This window comes from Trachypithecus francoisi, unplaced genomic scaffold, assembly GCF_009764315.1.
Source record: "Trachypithecus francoisi isolate TF-2019V2 unplaced genomic scaffold, Tfra_2.0 Lachesis_group5, whole genome shotgun sequence".
In the NCBI taxonomy this organism is placed as follows: Eukaryota; Metazoa; Chordata; class Mammalia; order Primates; family Cercopithecidae; genus Trachypithecus; species Trachypithecus francoisi.
The window spans coordinates 130939370-130963357 of record NW_022681470.1 but is presented as its reverse complement, the minus strand read 5'-3'; the positions used below and the strand labels follow the sequence as shown (position 1 = coordinate 130963357).

The window sequence follows — 23988 nt, the reverse complement described above, 5'->3', positions numbered from 1 at the left end:
CCAGCCTGGGCAACAAAGTGAGATTCTGTCTCCAAAAAAAAAGTGACAAATGGCCGGGCCCAGTGGGTCATCCCTGTAATCCCAGCACTTTGGGAGACTGAGTCGAGAGGATTGCTTGAGCCCAGGAGTTTGAGACCAGCCCGGGGAATGTATCATGACCGCGTTTCTATTTAAAATATATATGTATGTTTTTAAAAGTGGGATGAAGCACTCCAGAGGCCACATCTGGGACTCATTCACACAGGACTGGGCACTTCAAACCCATAGGGCTTACAGAGAGGTGTTAGCAGCAACTCAAGCTGCTACTAATGTCTTTCAGGAGCATGTTGCGTTTTTGAAACAGCAGGCACAAACAGGGCATATAAAAGCATTTTTGGAAACCCTGAGTTGACAGTAAGAGCTATGCCTTTTCAGTGAAGTCTAGTTCCAACTGCCAACACCAACCCATGGCAGAAAAGCCCGATGCCGCTCCTCTTCAGATGCAAGAGAGCCCAGATAAACCCTTCATGCTACCCTTTGAGGGAAGATGGCTACACTCCCATTCTTACACATACACTCAAGTCTTCTTTCTGCAATTCTTGTTGTCTTAGTTAAGCAACACAGATGCTTTCTTGTGCATAGCGGGGGACAGGCCTGCCAGAACCCTAATCTGTGGAAGCCAGACACATCCCAACGCGACGTTCCTGCTCCCGGCACATGAGTGTGTGTTTATAAGCGTATTTATTAAGTTATAATGGGAACAAAAAACAAAAAGAAGGGCTACTCTTCAAAAACTCTATTTCCAATGTTCAAGCACTGTGAGTGCTTTTCGTTTTCAGACCGCTGGTCCTCGGCTCGAAGCCTCCCTCGGCTCTGGGTCATGGGACAGGGAAAGGCCCCTGCCATCTCCCTGGCCCCATCTCCCCCCAGCTGGCCCGCTCCAGCCACAGAAGCCTTCTTGGTGCTTCTCGAACACTCCCAGGGAACCCAGCCCCAGAGCATCTGCCCTCACCACTGCCCTGTGTGGAACTCCATCTGCCCCCAGATCGTCTCTGTCTGCATGTCACTCATGCCATCTCCCAGGAGGGGCCCCATGGAGTTCTTCACAGCATATCTGACATGCTCTTGTCTGCCATGTTTACCTCGTTGTCGTATGTCTCCTTGTGAGCCTGTCTCAGTCACTGCTATGTCCCCAGCACCCAGCCCAGGGCCAGGCACACAGCAGAGCTCAGGACCTGGGTATTAAGTGACTGAATTCAGGTTATAGATGCCACAGGACAAGAGGAGGTCACCAGACACCAGGACAAGAGGAAAGAGAAAGTTTTCTAATAAGCGAGAAGCAGTGGTTCTCAGCGCAGCTGAGACAGTCCTTGCAGCTGAGAGCCGCAGTGGGGGCGGGCGGTCCCAGGAGCTACCTGTGACCCTGCGCACTGGCATTCATATGGTCCCGGATGCTGATGGCCTGTTTGAGCAGACCCTCCACGCTGCAGAAGTAGACGCTGCTGTCCACCAGGTTCTTCACGGCGCTGAAACGGGAGGACAGGCCTGGTCAGTGGCCCGGTCCTGCAGGTAACTGTCTCACACCCCAGCACTAGAGGTCACCACCAGAGCTCAGTGGGTACCTCGGTGATTCTGCGGGTCTCCCCGAGGACTCACAATGGGCTTACATTTTAGATTTCCCTGCTATGACTAAATGACGTCTATGCAACACAGCACATTCACTTATCTGCCACTGAAACATCTAATGTTTTGAAGGAGGTTTCAGTGTATAAAGATGTCATAAAAAGTATCTCAGTCATTACTACTGATAATGGGAGTGTAAAAAAAAAAAAAAAAAAAAGGGATGAAAGAACACCTGGGCACTGTGGTTCATGCCTATAATCCCAGCTACTCAACAGCCAAAGCAAGAGGATGGCTTGAGCCCAGGAGGTTGAGACCAGCCTGGGCAACACAGCAAGACCCCATCTCTTAAAGAAAAATCTAGGCTGGGCGCAGTGGCTCACACCTGTAATCCCAGCACTTTGGGACTCCGAGGCAGGTGGATCACGAGGTCGGGAGATCGAGACCATCCTGGCTAACACGGTGAAACCCATGCCTCTACTAAAAATGCAAAAAAATTAGCCAGGCATGGTGGCGGGCACCTGTAGTCCCAGTTACTTGGGAGACTGAGGCAGGGGAATGGCGTGAACCTGGGAGGTGGAGCTTGCAGTAAGCTGAGATTGCTGCACTCCAGCCTGGGCAACAGAGCAATACTCCATCTCAAAAAAAAGAAAGAAAAGGAAAAGAAAAATCTGGTTGGATGTGGTGGTTCAGACCTGTAATCCCAACACTTTGGGAGGCTGAGGCAAAAGAATTATTTGAGCCTGGGAGTTTGAGACCAGCCTGGGTAACAGAGTGAAGTCCCATCTCTACAAAAAATGTAAAAATTAGCCAGGCATGGTGGCACTAGCCTGTGGTCCCAGCTACTTAGGAGCCTGAGGTAGGAAGAGCACTTGCGCCCAGGAGGTCAAGGCTATAGGGAGCTGTGATTGCGCCACTGCACTACAGCCTGGGTGACAGAACAAGACTCTGTCCCAAAAAAATAATAATACATAAAATTAAATTAAAAAGAAATACACATTTCATTATAGACAAATGCTTGCTGGCCTCCCGCCTAGCCCAGTGATGTCTGGGGCAACGTCTGTGGTGATGAAAATGTTCTTCATCCATTGAGATGGCTGAGAAGCACTTGGAATGTGGCTAGTGGGACTTGAGAGCTGAATATTTACTAGTTTTCTTTCTTTCTTTTTTTTTTTTTGAGATGGAGTTTTGTTCTTGTTGCCCAGGCTGGAGTGCAGTGGCGCGATCTCGGCTCACTGCAACCTCCACCTCCTAGGTTCAAGCGATTCTCCTGCCTCAGCCTCCCGAGTAGCTGGGATACAGGCATGTACCACCACGCCCCACTAATTTTTGTATTTTTAGTACAGATGGGGTTTCTCCATGTTGGTCAGGCTGGTCTCAAACTCCTGACCTCAGGTGATCCTCCCGCCTCGGCCTCCCAAAATGCTGGGATTACTGGCGTGAGCTACTGCGCCCAGCCTCATTTCTAATTTCAATTTTTTTTTTTTTTTTTTGAGACAAAGTCTCACTCTGTTGTTCAGACTGGGCACAATCTTGGCTCACAGCAACCTCCGTCTCCCGGGTTCAAGCGATTCTCCTGCCTCAGCCTCCCAAGTAGCTGGGATTACAGGTGCCCACCACCATTAGCCCAGTGGCTAATTTTTGCATTTTTAGTAGAGATGGGGTTTCACCATGTTGGTCAGGCTGGTCTCAACTCCTGGCCGCAAATGATCTGCCCACTCGGCCTCCCAAAGTGCTGGGATTACTGGCGTGAGTCACTGCGCCTGGCCTTATTTCATTTTAACGAGTTAAAATGAACTGTGTTTAGCCACCCATGGCATAGATTCCTGGATTAGATGCCACAGCTAGAGGAAGAAAGCACAGGGTTTTTTTTTTTTTTTTTTTTTTTTTTGAGATGGAGTCTCACTCTGTTGCCCAGGCTGGAGTGCAGTGGTGTGATCTCAGTTCACTGCAAGCTCCGACTCACAGGTTCACGCGATTCTCCTGCCTCAGCCTCCCGAGTAGCTGGGACTACAGGCGCCTGCTGCCACACCTGGCTAATTTTTTTGTATTTTTAGTAGAGACAGGGTTTCACCGTGTTAGCCAGGATGGTCTTGATCTCCTGACCTCGTGATCTGCCCGCCTCAGCCTCCCAAAGTGCTGGGGTTACAGGCGTGAGCCACTGCACCTGGCCTGTTTTTTTGTTTTTTTAAGACAGGGTCATATTCTGCTGCCCAGGCTGGAGTGCAGCGGTGCAATCTTCACTCACTGCAGCCTCAACCTCCCAGGTTTAAGCGATGCTCCCACCTCAGCATCCCGAGTAGCTGGGACTAGAGGTGTGTGCCACCAGACTCGGCTAGTTTTTGTATTTTTTGTAGAAATGGGGTTTCACCAGGTTGCCAAGGATGGTCTCAAACTACTGGGCTCAAGTGATCCTCCCACCTCGGCCTCCCAAAGTGCTGGGAGTACAGGCGTGAACCCCCGCGCCCGGCCGTATTTCTTTTTTCTTTAAAGAAGAGTTCTGGCTGTATCACCCAGGCTGACCCTGAACTCCTTTCAAGGCATCCTCCCACCTCAGCCTCCTGAGTAGCTGGAACTACAGGCATACACCGCCATGCCCAGCTCTAGAAACTCTTATTTCTTTTCTTTTCCTTGAGCTAAGGAAGATACTGTCTCTCTGGTCACACCTTGTCCCACCAAGGGGGGCAAGGCTGCCAATGGCAGAATGCTGCTCCAACAGCAGGGTTTCTTGTCTAGGCACCTTCGCCCACACAACCAAACAGCAACACACCAGGGGAACTGCCAGGAGCATCGTTCAGCCACCACCAAAACGGCCTACAGCCCATGTCAGGGGCAAACAGCATATCTGCGCAAAGTCGAGGAAGTTCCAAGGCCAACTGGGCAACCCGAGCAACCGGAATAAGGCTTGGGAATACAGTCATGAGGAACAGAAGCAAAGCGCAGGAGGCAAGGGTTCAGTACCAAAAAGAAACACCAGCCGGGCGTGGTGGCTTGCATCTGTAATCTGAGCACTTTGGGAGGCTGAGGCAGGTGGATCACCTGAGGTCAGGAGTTCGAGACCAGCCTGGCCAACATGGCAAAACCCCATCTCTGCTAAAAATACAAAAACTAGCCAGGCGAGTTGGCAGGCGCCTGTAGTCCCAGCTACTTGGGAGGCTGAAGCGGGAGAACTGCTTGGACCTGAGAGGCGGACGTTGCAGTGAGCTGAGATCGCACCACTGCACTCCAGCCTAGGTGACAGAGTGAGACTCTTGTCTCAAAAAAAATTTAAAAATAAACAGCCTTATCTGTGCTTTGGGCTTCCCCCTGGCTGCCATCTACCCCACCGGCCCATCTGTGGTCCTGGCTGTGGGACAGAAATGCTCGTCCCCGGAAGCATCTTCCAGAATCCTTATCCCTCTCTTCTGTGGCAGCTGGGGAACACAGGGAAGAGACCCACCTGGAGCCCTGGCCAGGTTAATCATGGTACAGACTCCATACACCCACTCGGGTAGGCTTGGCAGGGTGGGGCTTACTGGGCAGATGGCTGGGATGCCCCTGAACGCCCAGAAGGCCAGAGCAGCAGCAGGTGGCCCTGCAGCGGAGAGGCTGTAGGCTCACCTGCAGGCGTATTCCACAGTGTAGATGGCTCCCTGGCTCTGCTCCTCCCAACGCTGCATGTCTGCCTGTAGGGGGTGCAGGAGATGTCTGGCAAGGGAGGCCACCCCCACCTAGAGGGCCTTCCTCCCAGCTCTCTTGGTTGGGGCTCCCCTGAGCCCTCATGGTGGATGCAGAGAACTTTCCTCCTGCAATTCCCTTCCCTCACAGGTCTGGGCTTTCTGTGAACACCTGGCCACTATGCCTCAGGGCCTTTGCACAGGCTGTTCCCCCTGCCTGGCACACCCTTCCCTTAGATCATCAGACGGCTGCCTCCTTGCTACACAGGTCATAACTGTTACAGAATAGAACAGTTTGGCTGTGTCCCCACCCAAATCTCACCTTGAATTGCAGTTCCCATAATCCCCGTGTGTTGTGAGAGGGACCAGGTAGAGATAACTGAATCATACAGGCAGTTCCCCTCATCCTGTTCTCCTGATAAGTGAGTTCTCACGAGATCTTGTGGTTTTAAAAAGGGGCCTCCCCCTTCACGGGGCACTCATACTTCTCCTCCTGCTGCCATGTGAGAAAGTACATGTTTGCTTCCCCTTTTGCCATGATTGTAAGTTTCCTGAGGCCTCCCCAGCCCTGTTGAACAGTGAGTCAATTAAATCTCTTTATAAATTACCCAGTCTTGGGTATGTCCTTACAGCAGCAAGAGAATGAACTAATAATACACACATCTTGCCACCTCCTTCAGAATCTACCCCAGATCTGTCCACCATGCCTCTGACCTGGCTCTGCCACCACATGCCTCTTTATTGGTGTCCCAGCCTTGACTCCTGCCCCGACAGCCCTTGCTCCTCCCAGCAGGCCCCAGCTCACCTTGTGTTGGGCCAGCTCAGGGAGGGAGCGACGCACGTGCTCCTGCAGCCGGTACAGGGCCACGGACGGCTCGTTGGCCAGGACGTAGATGCTCTCAGTAAACTTGTCCGTGACTGGATACAAGGTCCACAGGTGGTAGGGGTGGGGCGGGTGTGGGGAGACAAAGCATCAGCCTCCTCATTGCTCAAGTGTTGAGTCCAGCCAGAGCAAAGGGGGCATCTGGTGTATCCCTCAGCAGCTATGTCACCCCTGGCTCATGACAGGCTGGAGGAAGTGGTCACGGCAGGGCTCACTTAAGAGGTCATTAATGAGGCCGGGTGTGGTGGCTCATGCCTGTAATCCTAGCACTTTGGAGGCTGAGGTGGGCAGATCACCTGAGGTCAGGAGTTCAAGACCAGACAGGCCAACATGGTAAAACTCATCTCTACTAAAAATACAAAAATTAGCCGGGCATGATGGTTGGTACCTGTAGTCCCAGCTACTCTGGAGGCTGAGGCAGGAGAATCACTTGAATCTGGGAGGTGGAGGTTGCAGTGAGCTGAGGTCATGCCATTGCACTCCAGCCTGGGCAACAAGAGCAAAACTCCATCTCAAAAAAACATTAAAAAATAAAAAATTTAAAAAAGAGGACATTAATGAGAGGACATAATGAGTGATGAGTTCATAAGGAGTAAACTTTTTTTTTTTGAGAGTCTTGCTCTGTCATCAGGCTGGAGTACAGTGGTATAATCTCAGCTCACCACAATCTCCGACTCCCGGGTTCAAGTGATTCTCCTGCCTCAGCCTCCTGAGTAGCTGGGATTACAGGCATGTGCCACCACGCACAGCTAATTTTTATATTTTTAATGGAAACAGGGTTTCACCATGTTGGTCAGGATGGTCTCGATCTCCTGACCTCGTGATCTGCTTACCATGGCCTCCCAAAGTGCTGGGATTACAGGCGTGAGCCACCGTGCCTGGCCAGTTTGATTGAACTCTTTTTTTTTTAGAGACAGGGTCTCGCTCTGTTGCCCAGGCTGCAGTGCAGTGGTGCAATCACAGCTCACTGCAGTCTCGAAACTCCCAGCCTCAAGCCATCATCATACCTCAGCCTCCAGAGGAGCTAGAACTACAGGTGCAAACCACTATGCCTGGCTAGTTTTTTCATTTATTTATTTATTATTATTATTATTTTTTTTTTTTGAGACGGAGTCTTGCTCTGTTGCCCAGGTTGGAGTACAGTGGCACAATCTTGGCTCACTGCAAGCTCTGCCTCCTGGGTTCACGCCATTCTCCTGCCTCAGCCTCCCGAGTAGCTGGGACTACAGGTGCCCGCCACCATGCCCGGCTAACGTTTTATATCTTTTAGTAGAGACAGGGTTTCACTGTGTTAGCCAGGATAGTCTCGATCTCCTGACCTTGTGATCCGCCCACCTCAGCCTCCCAAAGTGCTGGGATTACAGATGTGAGCCACCGCACCTGGCTCATTTTTTAAAATAGAGACAAAGTCTTGCTATGTTGCCCAGGCTGGTCCTGAATTCTTGGTCTCAAGTGATCCTCCTGCCTCGGCCTCCCAAAGTGCTGGGATTATAGGCATGAGCCACTGTATGCGGACCCCAGTGAACTCTTCTCATCTTTCCCTCTCAAACCCACTGGTAGTGGACACTGCTGCCTACTGCACTTCCCAGCATTCTTTTTGCCCCCATGACCACACCTGGGACTCTTCTTCAGCGCATGCCCACAGGACCCGAAAGTGCCTGGAAGTTCACATCCCAGGAGGCCCTCAGCCGCCACTCACCAGTGAGGGATATGAAAACCTGTGTCCCTCGCTGGGCACTGGAACAACCTGGAGCCTAACGTATCCCCCTGGGCTCCTGTGCTGGCCCAGGTTGAGGCCTCCCTCTGCAGATTTTACCTGAGGTGCCCCTCACTCAGCCTCCTCACCAGCCAGTCGTGCCCTGTTTCCCCTTCTCCCCTGCAGATGTCTCCTGATGAAAAAAAAAATTTTTTTTTTTGAGACAGAGTCTTGCTCTGTTGCCCAGGCTGGAGTGCAGTGGCACAATCTCGGCTCACTGCAACCTCCACCTCCTGGGTTCAGACGATTCTCCTGCCTCAACCTCCTGAGTAGCTGGGATTACAGGCACCCGCCACCACGCCTGGCTAATTTTTGTATTTTTAGTTGAGACGGGGTTACACCATGTTGGCCAGGCTGGTCTCGAACTCCTGACCTCAAGTGATCTGCCCAACTCGGCCTCCCGAAGTGCTGGGATTATAGGAGTGAGTCACCACGCCTGGCCCTGATAAATTCGTTGCACACAAATCCTCATTACAGGGTCTGCTTCAACAATGGCATTCCCAGCCAGCGAGCAGGGCCCGCCTTTCCTGTCCCATCCTTGGGCAGATCCTGATGGTTCTAGTTTCACCTGTTCTCACTATTATACCACACTGCCCGCATGGGTCCAGGCACAGCCAGGACGGCCATCTCTTGCCCGGATGCCAGGCCCACCCTCTTCCTGGTCTCCCCGCTTCCCCTCCTGCCAGTAGTCCAATCTCCATGCAGCAGATGACGTGAACTCCAAATGAACGAATCATCTATTCCCACCCTTGCTTTAAACTCTCCCATGGCTCCCACCTGCCAGAGAATAAAATCCACCTTTCTTGCCATGGCCCATGAGGCCCTGCATGTTCCAGCTGCTGTTGACCTCCCTGCCTTTCTTGCCCTCCATCCCTGGCTCTTCCTTGGACCTCCCAGCACTGCCCAAAATAACTTTCTCACTGCCCAAGAGGACGAGGTAGGAGGATCACTTGAGGACAAGAATTTGAGACCAACGCCAGGTGTGGTGGCTCACACCTGTAATCCCAGCACTTTGGCAGGAGGATGGGTTCAGCCTAGGAATTCAAGACCAGCCTGGGAGACATGGTGAAATCCCACCTCTACAAAAATGTACAAAAATAAGCTGGTCATGGTGATCTATACCTGTAGTCCCAACTACTCAGGAGGCTGAGGTGGGAGGATTGCTGGGGTCTGGGAAGTGGAGGCTACAGTGAGCCATGATCATACCACTGCACTCTAGTCTGGGCAAGAGAACAAGACTCTATCTCAAAAAAAAAAAAAAAAAAAAAAAATTAAATGCCTGTATGTGACCAATCACTCCTTTATTCATTACAGCAGAGCTCTGAACACTCTGTCACCTCAAGGCCTTTGCACCTGCTATTCCCAACCGGAGACACCATTCCGTCACTGGCTCTCCTTCATCCCTCAGATCTGCTCAAATGTCACCTCCTGCACAAGACCCTCCCTGACTACCAGCCTTAACAGATGTCCCCTCCACCTAATTCAGGACCTTGGCATTTTGTTCCTTTCTTTTAATACCAATTTCAACTGATTAGGTTACATGTTCACAGGAAAAGCTAAAAGCTTGAATTTGGGAGAGCAGGGCTTCTCTGAGCCTCAGCTTCCTCATCTGGAAAAAAGGAGTAACAGCACCTGCCTCAAGGTTTGCTACCGAGATGAATCCAATGCCGGTGATTGCTTAGGAGAGAGAACCCAGGCATGTCTGGGAGTCAAAGGAGGCTAACATGAGTCTCTCCATCTCACCACTGTGCCTTGAGTGGCAGAGCCCAACCTGCCACCTCCAAACTGTGTGACCTCTTACCAGATAAGCCTCCTTACTTTGAATGTGAGCATAACGGCCAGGGGCGATGGCCCACGCCTGTAATCCCAGATGTTTGGGAGGGCGAAGCAGGAGGATCACCTAAGGTTGGGAGTTTGAGACCAGCCTGACCAACACGGAAAAACCCCGTCTCTACTGAAAATACAAAATTAGCTGAGCATGGTGGTGCATGCCTGTAATCCCAGCTATTCAGGAGGCTGAGGCAGGAGAATCGCTTGAACCCGGGAGGTGGAGGCTGCAGTTAGCCATGATCATGCCATTGCACTCCAGCCTTGGCAACAAGGGTGAAACTCCGTCTCAAATAAAAAAAAAAAAAAGAGGAAAGTGAGCATAACAGACAGGGCACGGTGGCTTATGCCTCCTACTCTTGCCTTCCATTATCCACGGTTCTCGAATCTGTGGATTCAACCAACTGTGGATGGAAAATACTCAGGAAAAAAAAATCTACAGTTTCAAAAAGCAAAACTTGAATTTGCTCTACACTAAGCACTTCTTTGAATCAATGTGAATGAAGTGATGTGTAGGCCTGTATTATGTACTCTAGATGTGAGTAATCTAGAGGTGATTCAAAGTATAGGGGATTAGCTGGGCGCAGTGGTTCACACCTGTAACCCCAGCACTTTGGGAGGCCAAGGTGCGCGGATCACTCGAGGTCAGGAGTTCAAGGCCAGCCTGAGCAACATGGTGAAACCCCGTCTCTACTAAAAATACAAAAAAATTAGCCGGGCATGGTGGTGTGTGCCTGTAATCCTAGCTACTCAGGGGGCTGAGGTTGCAGTGAGCCGAGATCCCGCCACGGCACTCCAGCCTGGGTGACAGAACGAGACTCCGTCAAAAAAAAAAAAAAAAATTAAAGAATTAGCCTGACGTGGTGGCGTGCGCTTGTAGTCCCAACTACTGGAGAAGCTGAGGCAGGAGGATTGCCCGAGCCAGAGAGATTGAGGCTACAGTGAGCCATGATCGCGCCACTGCACCCCAGCCTGGGCGACTGAGTGATACCTTGTCTCAAAAAAAAAAAAAAAAGGAAACAACACGCACAGCGATTACTTTACCCCGGGGATTCTGTCAATGCATTACAAATATCAGATAGTTGAGTTTTGTTTTTTGTTTGTTTTTTTAGACAGGGTCTCACTTGTCACCCAGGCTGGGGTGCAGTGGCACGATCACAGCTCACTGCAGTGCAGCCTCGACCTCCCGAGTTCAAGCAATCCTTCCACCTCAGCCGCCCAAGTAGCTGGGACCACAGGCGTGTGCCACCACGCCCAGTTAATTTTTGTATTTTTTTTAGAGACGAGGTCTCACTATGTCACCCAGGCTGGTCTCGGGCTCAAGCGATGCTCCCGCCTAGGCCTCTCATAGTGCTGGGATTACAAAGGCGTGAGCCACCACTCCCAGCCTCAGCTACTGAATTATTGAAACAATCCTGGGGGGACGGGTAATTAAAGCAGATACGGAGCCTTTCTACAGGTTTCAAAACTAGTCAGCGGCCGAGCTGGGGTTGGACGGCAGTTCAATCACTGCTCCTCGCACGGTCCCTCCGCGCCCGGCCTTTGTCAGGTCGCCCCTCCACGAGTTCCCCGCCCCCTCTGTCCCGCCCGGAGGCCCGCACCACCTTTCTTCCCCTTGAGCTGCATCTCTGGTTCCTCCATAGCGACGGCGGCCGAGCGAACCGGGAAACGGGACCGGAAGCCTGGAGGCTGGGACGGCCGCCTAAGCCTTCCCTGCTGAAACCGGACACCGCACGGCTCCAGTTCCGGCGTCAGAGGGCCCGCCCTCCCCGCTCCTCAGTCTTCGCGGACAGGAAAGGGGCTGTGAGACGGAGGGAAGGAGGCACACCCGGGGGTGGCGCGGTGAGGAGGGGGCGCGACGCCCCTGAAGCTGGTGGAGGGACACCCAGGCAGGAGAGGGGGAAGAACTCTCTCCCTTTCTGAACCCTCTATTCCCTGAGAGACGAGCTGGGGGAGCCCTCCACGCATTACCCACTCGGACCGCATAAACTCCCTTCTTTAGCCCTCTGCCCCCGCCCTTGCTTATAAGCCTTTGAGACCGCAGAAGGGACCTTGTGGAACGGGACGGCAAAGGTACGTTGCCCCTTTAAGTTCCAGACGCCCCGCTTACTTCCCCTACTGCTTCTTCTTGATATAGCCCCGCCCATCTACCCGAAGCCGGAGCCGATTGGCTCCCTCTGGAAAAATCTGTGGGCGGGGTAAAGGTAAGCGGGCACAGGCGCTGTGAAATTCGCAGAGCCCATTAGGCCCCGCCCATTCCCTCCGAGTCGGTGAGGAGGGGAAACGAAGGCGCAGGCGCAACTGCCCTCCCAGGGCCCCAGCGGAATCCACGCCCTCCCCTAAGTCTTAAAGGGCTAGAGGCAGCACTTACTGCTTGGGCCCTTCCTCACTTTTGGGGGGCGGGGTGCGCACGCGCAGTGGGGAAGCTCTGGGGTGGGGGTAGCGGTCGAGTATCAAGTTGCTTTCTGTCCTGGCAGAGGAAACGGATCGCTGAGGGTCCAGTCTCCAGCTTGCCTCCCGCTATATCCATTGAAAGAGAAAAGTTTGTGACTTGGGCCCCCAAGTTTTGAGAGAACTGGGCTTTAGGTGCGGGGGGACAGAGGAGGCTCGTGGGGAGGTGAGTGGACCTCCTGGATCGATTTGGGAAGCTTGGGTGGGAGTGGGACCAATCACACCTTTGTTGAGCTCTCACTCATTCTGGGGACCCCCCCCCCCGCAACAACCATAGCGAATATTTATTGAGCTCCGCCCTTAGCAGACCCCTGGATAAGCTATGTGCAGACATAATTCGTTGTACGGCTCATTTCCACATTTTGTCGTGGAAGAAACTGAGGCTCAAAGGTTAAGTCACATGCCCAAGTTCTCAGGGCCTATAAATTCAGGGATTCGAACCCAGACAGCTGACCCCAGAGCCCTGGCTTTTTTTTTTTTTTTTTTTTTTGAGGCGGAGTCTTGCTCTGTCGCCCAAGCTAGAGTGCAGTGGTGTGATCTCTGCTCACTGCAATCTCCACCTCCCGGGTTCAAGCAATTCTCTGCCTCAGCCTCCCGAGTAGCTGGGATCACAGGCACCCGCCACCGCACCTGGCTAATTTTTGTATTTTTAGTACAGATGGCATTTCACCATGGTGGCCAGGCTGGTCTCGAACTCCTGACCTTGTGATCCACCCACCTCAGCCTCCCAAAGTGCTGGGATTACAGCTGTGAGCCACCGTGCCCAGCCAGAGCCCAGGCTTTTAAACATTGCACATTGCAGGTGTTTTGATGGTGGGGGAGGGTAGACCTCGAAAGCAGTTGGACTCTGGTTTTCATTTCCCTGGCTCTGGTAATTAACCTGGATCTCAGTTTACCCACCCTCACAATGCAAGGCTAGGTATGCAGTCAGTGCCTACTTTATTATAGCTGTTGATAATTATTGTCATCTCTCCCTTTCTGACACCTCCGCCAGCGTTCCTCATGGAGCCTACCCAGCCTGCAGAGGACCTCATCCTGACCCAGCTGCCCCCTGCCTCAGAACTTGGGGACCCTGAAAACCCGGGAGAGGAGGCCGCAGATGGCTCAGACACTGTGGTCCTCAGTCTCTTCCCCTGCACCCCCGAGCCTGTGAATCCCGAACCGGATGCCAGTGTTTCCTCTCCACAGGGTAGGATACCTCCTCTGGGATTGGCCCTCTGGGATTCCATCATGATGGAATGTCAGGTCCCAGATGGAACCTTTGTCTTGCTTTCGTTTTTTTGTTGTTGTTTTGTTGTTTTTTGAGATGGAGTTTCGCTCTTGTTGCCCAGGCTGGAGTGCAATGGCATGATCTCAGCTCACTGCAACCTCCGCCTCCTGGGTTCAACTGATTCTCCTGTCTCAGCCTCCTGAGTAGCTGGGATTACAGGCTCCTACCACTATGCCCGGCTAATGTTTTTGGTATTTTTAGTAGAGACGGGGTTTCACCATGTTGTCCAGGCTGGTCTTGAACTCCTGACCTCAGGTGATCCACCCACTTCGGCCTCCCAAAGTGCTGGGATTACAGGTGTGAGCCACTGTGCCCAGCCTGTTTTTGCTTTTTGATACAGGTTCTCGCTCTGTTACCAAGGCTGGAGTGCAGTGATGAGATCATAGTTCACTGCAGCCTCAGCTTCCTGGGCTCAAGCCATCCTCCTACCTCACTCAGCTCCCTAGTAGCTGGGACTATAGGCATGCAACCACACCTGGCTAATTTTTTTCTTTTTTTTGTAATTGAAAGGCAGGGTCTCACCATGTTGCCCAGGCTGGTATTGAACTCCTGGCCTCAAGCGATCCTCCTGCCTCAGCCTCCCAAAGTGCTGGGATTTACAGGCGTGAGCCACCATGCCTGGCCGGGACCTCTGTCTTTATGACTCACTAATAGGACGTGTCTTCCTTCTCCATTCAGGAAGGGTTTGTTTCTTTTTCTTTTTCTTTTTTTTTACAACTTTGTATATATTTTTTTGTTGTGATAAACTATACATAACATAAAAGTTTGCCATTTAAGCCAGGATTGCAGTACCATTCAATATCAGTAAGTACATTCACAGTGTTGCTTAACCACCACCTCTATCTAGAATATTTTGTTTTGTTTTGTTTTTTGTTTTTTTGAGACGGAGTTTCGCTGTTGTTACCTAGGCTGGAGTGCAATGGCATGATCTCGACTTACCACAACCGCTGCCTCCTGGGTTCAAGCAATTCTCCTGCCTCAGCCTCCTAAGTAGCTGGGATTACAGGCATGCACCACCATGCCTGGCTAATTTTGTATTTTTAGTAGAGACGGGGTTTCTCCATGTTGGTCAGGCTGGTCTTGAACTCCCAACCTTAGGTGATCCACCCACCTCAGCCTCTCAAAGTGCTGGGATTACAGGTGTGAGCCACCGCGCCTAGCCTCTGTGTTTTTTGAGACAGAATCTCGCTCTGTAGCCCAGGCTGGAATGCAGTGGCTCAATCTCGGTTCACTGCAGCCTCCACCTCCCAGGTCCCAGTTCAAGCAGTTCTCCTGCCTCAGCCTTCCAAGTAGCTGCAATTACAGGAACGCACCACCATGCCCAGCTAATTTTTTGTTTTTTTAGTAGAGATGGGGTTTCACCATGTTGGCCATGCTGGTCTTGAACTCCTGACCTCGTGATCCGCCCGCCACAGCCTCTCAAACTGCTTGGATTACAGGTGTGAGCCACTACGCCCGGCCTATCTAGAATATTTTCATCACCCCAAAAGGAAACCCCATACCATAACAGTCCCTCTCCAATCTCCTTCCACCCATCCCTGGCAACCAATCTGCTTTTCTATCTATTTAGATTTTCCTGTTCTGGGCATTTCGTACCAGTAGGATCATAACACTATGTGGCCTTTTGTGTCTGGCCCCTCTCACTCGGCATCATGTTTTCAGAGTTCATCCACGTCATACCATGGATCAGTGCTTCCTTCCTTTTTTTTTTTCCTTTGAGACCGAGTCTCACTCTGTCGCCCAGGCTGGAGTGCAGTGGTGCGATCTTGGCTCACTGCAACCTCCGCCTCCCAGGTTCAAGCGATTCTCGTGCCTCACAAGAATCCAGCTACCTCTCAAGTAGCTGGTTTACAGGCGTGCACCACCATGCCCAGCTAATTTTTGTATTTTTTGTAGAGATGGGGTTTTGCCATGTTGCCCAGGCTGGTCTCCAACTCCTGGGCTCAAGTGATCTGCCGGCCTCCACTTCCCAAAGTGCTGGGATTACAGGCGTGAGCCACAGTACCTGTCCCTTCACACCTGTTTTTAACTCTTTGAGGGTAGATAGCTAGGAGTGAAATTGCTGGATCAGATGGTCATCCTGTTTTACTTACTGAGGAACTGAGGATTTATTTTTGATTAGAGTCCAAGAATATGCCTAATTTAGTTCCCTCCCACAACCTTTGTTGCTGCCACTCCTGTCTGGAATGCTCTTCCTACACGTCTTCCTATAGCTAACTCCTCTCCCCTCCCCTCCCTTCCCGCCTCCGGGGTTTTTTTTTTTTTTTTTTTTGAGATGGAGTGTCGCTCTGTGGCCCAGGCTGGAGCGCATGGCACAATCTCAGCTCACTGCATTCTCCTGCCTCAGCCTCCTGAGTAGCTGGGACTACAGTTCATTTTTGGTTTTTTTGTTTTTTTAAAATGGAGGTTTGCTCTTGTTGCCCAGGCTCCCCTCTCTTCCCTTCCCATCCCCTCCTTTTCCCTCTCCCCAATCTTGAGATGCCTCCTGGAGTCCCCTGTCTTCTTGAGACGGAGTCTTGCTCTGTTACCCAGGGTGGAGTGCAGTGGCACTATGTTAATTCACTGCAACTCCCTCTCCTGGGTTAAGGCGATTCTCCTGCATCAGCCTCTCAAGTAGCTGGCATACGCCACCACACCCAGCTAATTTTTGTATTTTTAGTGGAGACGGAGTTTTGCCATGTTACCCAGGCTGGTCTCGAACTCCTGACATCAGGTGATCGCCTGCCTCGGCCTCCCAAAGTGCCGGGATTACAGGTGTGAGCCACCGTGCCCAGTACCTGTAGCTGATTCCTTTGACTTCCTAAGATCTCGGTGATGTCACCTTGGGGAGGCCCTCCAGTTACCACATTGCCTAAGAAGGACTTACTCCTTGTGCTCCCTTCTTTCTGTCCTCTTCTACCTGCTTTTAATTTATTTTTTTTTTTATTTGAGACGGAGTTTCGCTCTTGTTGCCCATGCTGGAGTGCAGTGGTGTGATCTCTCTCACTGCAACTTCCGCCTCCTGGGTTCAAGTGATTCTCCTACCTTAGCCTCCCAAGTAACTGGGATTACAGGCATCTGCCACCATGCCTGGCTAATTTTGTGTTTTTAGTAGACATGGAATTTCACCATGTTGGTCAGGCTGGTCTCAAACTCCTGACCTCAGGTGATCCACCTACCTCAGCCTCCCAAAGTGCTGGGATTGCAGGCGTGAGCCACCATGCCCGGCCTTAAGTTCCTTTGAACACTTATTTCAACTTGAAGTTTTTTATTATGTCTCTATTTCTGATGCACCTACTTAACCCCAGACTCCCTAGAGGGCAAAAACTATGTCTTGTTTGCCCAGAACATTGCCAGGCAGGGAGGAGAAAGATGCATCCTAGGTATTCAAGAGAGTAGAGTGAGTGAATGGTGGAGTCCCAGGCACTGCCTTGGGTAGCTCCAAGACCCCAGGGAGATACCAAAGGCAGTGGCATGGTGGCTCATGCCTATAATCCCAGCACTTTGGGAGGCCGAGGCAGGAGGATCACTTGAGCCCAGGAGTTTGAGACCAGCCCGGGCAACATAGCAAGACTCCATCTCTACCAAAATAATTTTTTTTTAATTTGCTGGGTATGGTGGTACCTGTAGTTTCAGCTGCTCAGGAGGCTGAGGTGGGAGGGTGGCTTGAGCCCAGGAGGTTGAGGCTGAAGTGAGCTGTGATCACACCACATCACTCCAGTCTGGACAACAGAGCAAGACTATGTCTCAAAAAAAACAGCCCAACAGCCAGGCGTGGTGGCTCAAGCTTATGATCCCAGCACTTTGGGAGGCTGAGGCAGGTGGATGATTTGAGGTCAGGAGTTTGAAACCAGCCTGGGCAACATAGCGAAACCCCGTCTCTACGAAAAATACAAAAATTAGCCAGGTGTGGTGGCGGGCGCCTGTAATCCCAGCTACTTGGGAGGCTGAGACACAAGAATCGCTTGAACCCAGTAGATGGAGGTTGCAGCGAGCCGAGATCACGCCATTGCACTCCAGCCTGAGGGACAGATCGAGACTCCATCTCAAACAACAACAACAACAACAACAGCAGCAAAAAACCAAATGGGCTTCTGTCCTGTAGCCTCAGAACATCTACCGAGGGGAAACTGAGGCCTATCGTCTCTCCCAGCAGGCAGCTCCCTGAAGCACTCTACCACTCTCACCAACCGGCAGCGGGGGAATGAGGTGTCAGCTCTGCCGGCCACCCTAGACTGTGAGTGAGCCCACGGTCCCCAACGAGGAGAGGAGTAGGAGGGTGGGAGGGCCTGTGAGAGCAGTCGTGGACAGAGGGTAAACTGAGGCACAGAGAAGCAAGGGGACGAGTGAGGACTCTGCCTCTGTCCTGCCCCAGCCCTGTCCATCCACCAGCTCGCGGCGCAGGGGGAGCTCGACCAGCTGAAGGAGCATTTGCGGAAAGGTGCGTGTCCACACGTGTGCTGGCGTGTCCGCACCTGGGTGGTGTATGCATATGGGTGTCCATGTCCACTCATGACGCTGACGTGACCTGTGAGTGTCCACGTGTGTGCTTGTATCTACCTGTCTGTGTGACCGTGTCCATGTATGTCCATCGACGTACGCTCCCCTTCATTCCTGTCTAACCCCAGCCCCCCACCTCGTCCCCCTTTGGCAGCACTGGGGATAGGGGGCAGGGGTGCAGCCTGGTGGTATCACCTGCCCCCTCCTGCCAGGTGACAACCTCGTCAACAAGCCAGACGAGCGCGGCTTCACTCCCCTCATCTGGGCCTCGGCCTTTGGAGAGATTGAGACCGTTCGCTTCCTGCTGGAGTGGGTGCGTCCCAGCCAAGCTGGGCAGCTGGGGGGTTCCCGGGGGTCTTAGGGTGGGCTGGGTTCTTGGCTGTGTCTGCTGGTGCCTTGTCTTTGAGATGCGGCTGCTGGCTGGGTGTGGTGGCTTGTGCCTGTAATCCCAGCACTTTGGGAGGCTGAGGCAGGCAGATCACTTGAGGTCAGGAGTTGGAGATCAGCCCGGCCAACATGGGTGAAACCCTGTCTCTACTAAAAAAATACAAAAATTAGCCAGGCGTCGTGGCAGGCACCTGTAATCCCAGGTACTCTGGAGGCTGAGGTGGGAGAATTGCATGAACCCGGGAGGTGGAGGTTGCAGTGAGCCGAGATCACGCCACTGCACTCCAGCCTGGGCAACAGAGCAAGACTCCATCTCCAAAAAAAAAAACAAAAAAAAAGATGCAGCTGCTGTGGGTACCCCAGGATTCCTGGTTATGCCCCAACCCATCCCACCACTGCCCCTTCTTCTTGCAGGGTGCCGACCCCCACATCCTGGCCAAAGAGCGAGAGAGTGCCCTGTCGTTGGCCAGCACTGGCGGCTATACAGACATTGTGGGGCTGTTGCTGGAGCGTGACGTGGACATCAACATCTATGACTGGGTGAGGGACTGCCCTCCCCCGGGACCTCTCAGCCTCCTGGCCTTCATTCCTGCCTCAGACATTCACAGAGCACCTGAAAGGTGCAGGCCTGCGCTGGGTGCCGAGAACAGGAGACAGCCCCATTCCCAGCCTCACAGAGCAGAGCTCCCCATGTGGGGAAGGCAGACATGAAAACAGGCAGCTGAGATGCAGTGAATTGCGCTATGATGACAGATGCACAGGTGGCTGCAAGAGCCCCGTGTGGCCAAGGGAAGTCAGAGAAGGCTCTCTGGAGGAAGGTGTCTAAGCTTAAGACCCCAAAAAGTGAGATGGGCCCAGTGATGAGCAGGAGGAGGAACCACATTCTATTGGAGGCCAGAGAGTAAAAGGCATTGTGAGAATGAGGAAGAAGTAAACTTTGGTTTTTCCTGCCCCTACCCACAACAGAATGGAGGGACGCCGCTGCTGTACGCTGTGCGTGGGAACCACGTGAAATGCGTTGAGGCCTTGCTGGGTGAGTGGGAGTCGGGACTGGCCCCAAGGGCCCCAGCGCTCCAGCAGGCCCTGCGGGAATCCTGAGGGCAGGGAGATGCCTGAGCGTTGCTTGAAGAGTTATTGGAGCAGGTGGTCACTGCCTGCTCTTCTCGGAGGGTGGATCAGAGGGGAGGAGGTGGTGGGACCACACGGGAGTCAGGGTCTGGGTCTAGGATCTGGCCCAGAGGCTGAGCACCTCTATCCTCCATGGCTCAGAGACCCTTCAGCCACGTTCTTCAGTGGAGACCGAGATAGCAGAGGTTGGACTCTTGTCAAAAGGCCACATGGGCAATAGGCAGACCCACGGCTGCATTGTGGGGAATGAGGGGTGGTGCCATGGGATCTCCCAGGTCCCCAGACCCCATTCTGGGCTCCCAGGCCCCACCCTCTAGCACCCTCCCCTCTCCCTTACAGCCCGAGGTGCTGACCTCACCACCGAAGCCGACTCTGGCTACACCCCGATGGACCTTGCCGTGGCCCTGGGATACCGGAAAGGTCAGCCTGAGACACACAGAGCAGGAATGGGGTCCCGCCTGGGCACATCCCAGTCCTGGCTCCTGGGGCTCCACATGTGCTGGGGTAGGGAGGACAATGGGTGTCAGTGACTGGGGCCATGATGGGGGACACATAGGCATGGAGAGGCCCAAAGAGGGGCCTCTCATCAAAGAGCCCCAAAGTGGCCAATGGAAGTCAGAGAGGGCTTCCTGGAGGAATGTTGCTTAAGCTTGAGACCCCAAGAAGTGAGATGGGCCCAGCCCTGGGATGGGGAGGTCAGGGAGGGATTCTAGGGAACCTGAAGGGAGGGAGAATGGCATCCAGGTGGGAGGACTGGCCCCTGCGGAAGCCTGGCAGTGAGGACACCAAAGGGTAGGTGGCCAGGCCACAGCGCACAGAGCCATGGAGGCCGCCCCTCTCCATGGCGGGCAGTGGGTTTGCACAGAGACCATAGGCACACCCAAATTTGAGTCCATTTCCTCTGTCACAATGGGACCCCAACTTCCCCATCCATAAAATGGGGAGATCCCAATTGAACTGATCCCCTGGGTTCATGGTAGGGATGGAGGGCTTAGGAAATATCCCCCTACCTTCCTTGGGAGTTCTACTGCGTTTGGGATGGAAATAATTCCTCATCCCTCCTCTTGTTTTCAGGGGGTTTGTTTTTGTTTTGTTTTGTTTTTTGAGGCAAAAAGTCTTGCTCTATCACCCAGGCTGGAATGAAGTGGTGCAGGCAGAGCATGGGGCAGGCAGAGCTTACTGCAGCCTCAACCTCCCAGGCTCCAAGTGATCCTCCCACCGCAGCCTCCCGAGTAGCTGGGACCACAGGCATTTATCACCACGCCTGGCTAATTTTTTGTTGTTGCTTTTTGTGTTTTAGACAGAGTCTCGCTCTGTTACCCAGGCTGGGGTGCAAGGGCGCGATCTTGGCTCACTGCAACCTCCAACTCCCAGGTTCAAGCTTTTATCCTGCCTCAGCCTCCTAAGTAGCTGGGATCACAGGCGTGCACCACCATGCCTGGCTAATTTTTTTATTTTTAGTAGAGACAGGAGTTTCACCATGTTGGTCAGGCTGGTCTCGAACTCCTGACTTTGTGATCTGCCTGCCTTGGCCTCCTAAAGTGCAGGGATTATAAGCATGAGCCACCATGCCCGGCTGTGTTTTTTTTTTTTTTTTAGAAGAGACAGGGTCTTGCTATGTTGCCCAGGCTGGTCTCAAACTCCTGGGCTCAAACCATCCTTCTGCCCCAGCCTCCTAAATAGCTGGAACTACAGGCATGTACCAGTCTACCCAGCTAATTTGTAAAATCTTTTTAATGTATTTTTTGAGACAGAGTCTCGCTCTGTCACCCAAGCTGGAATGCAATGGCATGATCTCGGCTCACTGCAACCTTTGCTTCCCAGGCAAACAATTCTCCTGCCTCAGCCTCCTAAGTAGCTGGGATGACAAGTACCTGCCACCACACCCGACTAACTTTTTTCTTTTTCTTGAGATGGACTTTTGCTCTTGTCGCCCAGGCTGGAGTGCGATGGTGCGATCTCGGCTCACCACAACCGCTGCCTCCCAGGTTCAAGCAATTTTCCTGCCTCAGCCTCCCAAGTAGCTGGGATTACAGGCATGTGCCACCATGCCCAGCTAATTTTTTGTATTTTTAGTAGAGACGGGGTTTCTCCATGTTGGTCAGGCTGGTCTCGAGCTCCCAACCTCAGGTGATCCACCCACCTCAGCCTTCCAAAGTGCTGGGATTACACGTGTGAGCCACTGCGCCTGGCTGCACCCGGCTAATTTTTGTAGTTTTAGTAGAGATAGGGTTTCACCATGTTGGCCAGGCTGGCCTTTCCTGACTTCAAGGGATCCGCCCACCTTGGCCTCCCAAAGTGCTGGGATTACAGGTGTGAGCCACCAAGCCCAGCCTGATTTTTAAATTTTTTTGGTAGAGACAGGGTTTTGCTATGTTGCCCAAGCTGGCCTCAAATTCCTAAGCTCAAGCAGTCCTCCCCTCTGGACCTCCTAAAGTGCTGGGATTACAGGTGTAAGCCACCACACCCAGCCTCATCTTTTCATAAAAGTCACAATTCACACATTTTGCTTGGTAAGAAATATTTTTATATTAATAATTCTGAAAAGCTATAAAAATGCATTTTTGCCAACTTAGGGGAAGTTGAGGTTCCTGGGATGGGGCCTAGGTTCTCCCAGCTTTGCTCTGTAATGCAGGTCTCTGTAGGGATCCTTGTTTGTTCCCTAAGGGGAGAGCGCAGGTTGGCCTGCGCCTCCATGCCCCTCCCAATTCAAGCTCACAGCCCACCTTTTCCTTGCCCCATCTCAGTGCAACAGGTGATCGAGAACCACATCCTCAAGCTCTTCCAGAGCAACCTGGTGCACGCTGACCCTGAGTGAAGGCCGCCCGCTGGGGACTCAGACACTCAGGGAACAAAACGGTTGGCCAGAGCTGGGGAAACCTAGAACTGGCTTCAAAGGCAGCTCCTGGACAGGTGGTGGGAGGGGACTCTTCCCAAGAGGAACCAATAAACCTTCTGTGCAGAATTTGAGGGACTTTGCTGTGCTTCCCGGAGGGCTTCTTGGAGGAGACAGACCCCAGAGGTCTCACACCTTCTCCCCAAGCACCCGCAGGTGGTAGATGACCACACGGCCAAAAAAGTCAGTGGCATCCTCAAACATCACTTTCAGCCGGTCCACTTCAGCAGCTGGTATGGGGAAAGTGTGATCGTGGGCAGTCAAGGGAAACAGGTGATTTCTGGTTTCCCACCCGCAGGCCCCCACCTCTTTCAGACCCAGCTCAGACTCCACTGATGTGGGCACCCTGGGGAAGCTGCAGGCCCCTCTAAGCCTCTGACACCGAACAGGTGGTCATCAGCCCCATTTTACAGAAAAAGTGATGGAGTCCTAGAGGTCATCTGTTCAAGATCACACATCAGGGTTCCCATTCAGGTTTGGGTGAGTCCAAAGCTTCCAGACCACAGAGTCCAAAGGCACAGACCACCCCACCCCAGAAGCAAGGGCAGGATATCTGAAGTGAGTTGTTGTCCTCAGGGTAGAAATCTGCAATCTTGCAGAGAGCCTGACTGCCCTGTGAACCTTCAGCAGAGAAAGGCAATGAGTGTCTGGGGTGACCCCTGGAACCCCCGCCACCCAGGGCCTCCTAGTACCTTCCAGGCAGCCCCGGCGACTAGAGAAGCCACCCTGAAACTGGATCTGCAGCTGGGAGACACGGATGAGCTGGGGAAACTCCAGCGTCACCCACTGGGAGGGGCCCTGGAAGCAGACAGGGAAACTGAGGCACAAGCTCACTGCAGGCAGAGCCCTGCTATGCCTATCTCATTCACACAGTCCTTGTTGGGGGGGGAAGAGAGAAATTAGGCACTTGTTCCTTTCCTGGCCACCTATGGGGGCCCCCTGACGTTCTCAAGCCATGAAATCTGAATCTGAATCACCCCAGAGACGAAGGGTCGAGGGAGGCGCCTCACCTGGTCCGAGTTCCAACACGTCTCCTCATCCTGGTCGAAAAGATGTTTTTTTCCAAACTGCCGGGTGTTGCGATTCAGCACCGAACTCACCCTGGAGGCACCAGGATCAGGGCGAAGAGGGGCTGAGACCAGCTCTCAGCTCCGCGGAGGGCCTGACCTCCACAGCTCTGTCCACTGAGGGCTCGACCCCAGGCTTAGGGCTTCGCCACTGCCTGTCCCCACAGACGCTTACCTGCTCACTGTCTCTGGACAGACCAAAGAGTGGGTCATGTCGGTTCCACAAGACCTCGCAGGGCTTAGGATTGGGCACAGCCTTGGTTCGAATCCCGGCGCCTCCTCAAGCCACAGGGCGGCGCGATCTCGGCTACGCCTTGGCCTGCACGTCCTCACCTGTAACTTGGGAGGAGAACCGCCACTCCTTCGCCCACCCCAGTCCTAAAAGTCGCCTCGATCAATCCCCTGCCGAAAGATTTGGGAGAGAGGATCAGGGAAACCGCCAATGACCGGAGGCCGGGCCTCTCACAGGAAACAGATTTCCTGCGGGTTTCGGGGGCGGTGGCTTTTTGTGCGAATCTGTTTCTCTGCGAACACAGCTCTTGGGGCCGAACGTTGGGATCCGGAACCGCGTGGGCTCGGCGCATGCTTG

At 52.9% G+C, this 23988-nt stretch overlaps 4 protein-coding genes across 16 annotated transcripts in view; 1 reads left to right on the top strand and 3 right to left on the bottom strand.

Moving 5' to 3' along the window:
• The window catches only part of LOC117076443 (myocyte-specific enhancer factor 2B-like), a 42726-nt gene extending 37495 nt beyond the window's left edge, over positions 1-5231 (bottom strand). Inside the window, exons 1-2 of the mRNA XM_033199950.1 lie at positions 5200-5231; positions 1395-1505 (exon numbers count right to left, since the gene is read on the bottom strand). Of these exons, the coding sequence (XP_033055841.1) occupies positions 1395-1416 (22 nt within the window). The 5' untranslated portion in view covers positions 1417-1505; positions 5200-5231. The remainder of the gene's footprint in view (positions 1-1394; positions 1506-5199) is intronic.
• On the bottom strand, positions 702-11656 carry BORCS8 (BLOC-1 related complex subunit 8). The gene is made up of 4 exons (XM_033199967.1): positions 11326-11656; positions 6061-6173; positions 5200-5264; positions 702-1505 (listed from the first exon to the last, which is right to left on the bottom strand). The coding sequence occupies exons 1-4, from the start codon at positions 11360-11362 to the stop codon at positions 1391-1393; spliced, it is 330 nt and encodes a 109-aa protein (XP_033055858.1). The 5' UTR covers positions 11363-11656; the 3' UTR covers positions 702-1390.
• Positions 11444-22401, top strand: RFXANK (regulatory factor X associated ankyrin containing protein). Of its 13 annotated transcripts, none has more exons than XM_033199953.1 (11): positions 11474-11563; positions 11724-11794; positions 12199-12338; positions 13167-13361; positions 17575-17658; positions 17797-17862; positions 18134-18234; positions 18723-18848; positions 19275-19341; positions 19776-19940; positions 22184-22401. In XM_033199953.1, exons 4-11 carry the CDS (start codon positions 13175-13177, stop codon positions 22252-22254), a joined length of 867 nt encoding a protein of 288 aa, XP_033055844.1. In that variant the 5' UTR covers positions 11474-11563; positions 11724-11794; positions 12199-12338; positions 13167-13174; the 3' UTR covers positions 22255-22401. The 13 variants fall into 13 exon arrangements, with proteins under 13 accessions (XP_033055855.1, XP_033055854.1, XP_033055845.1 ...); XM_033199965.1 differs by having other exon boundaries at positions 11480-11563; positions 12199-12263; XM_033199954.1 differs by lacking the exon at positions 11724-11794 and having other exon boundaries at positions 11456-11563.
• On the bottom strand, positions 21941-23988 carry NR2C2AP (nuclear receptor 2C2 associated protein). Its single transcript, XM_033199966.1, has 5 exons — positions 23575-23988; positions 23343-23433; positions 23025-23130; positions 22886-22953; positions 21941-22578 (listed from the first exon to the last, which is right to left on the bottom strand). Exons 1-5 carry the CDS (start codon positions 23610-23612, stop codon positions 22462-22464), a joined length of 420 nt encoding a protein of 139 aa, XP_033055857.1. The 5' UTR covers positions 23613-23988; the 3' UTR covers positions 21941-22461.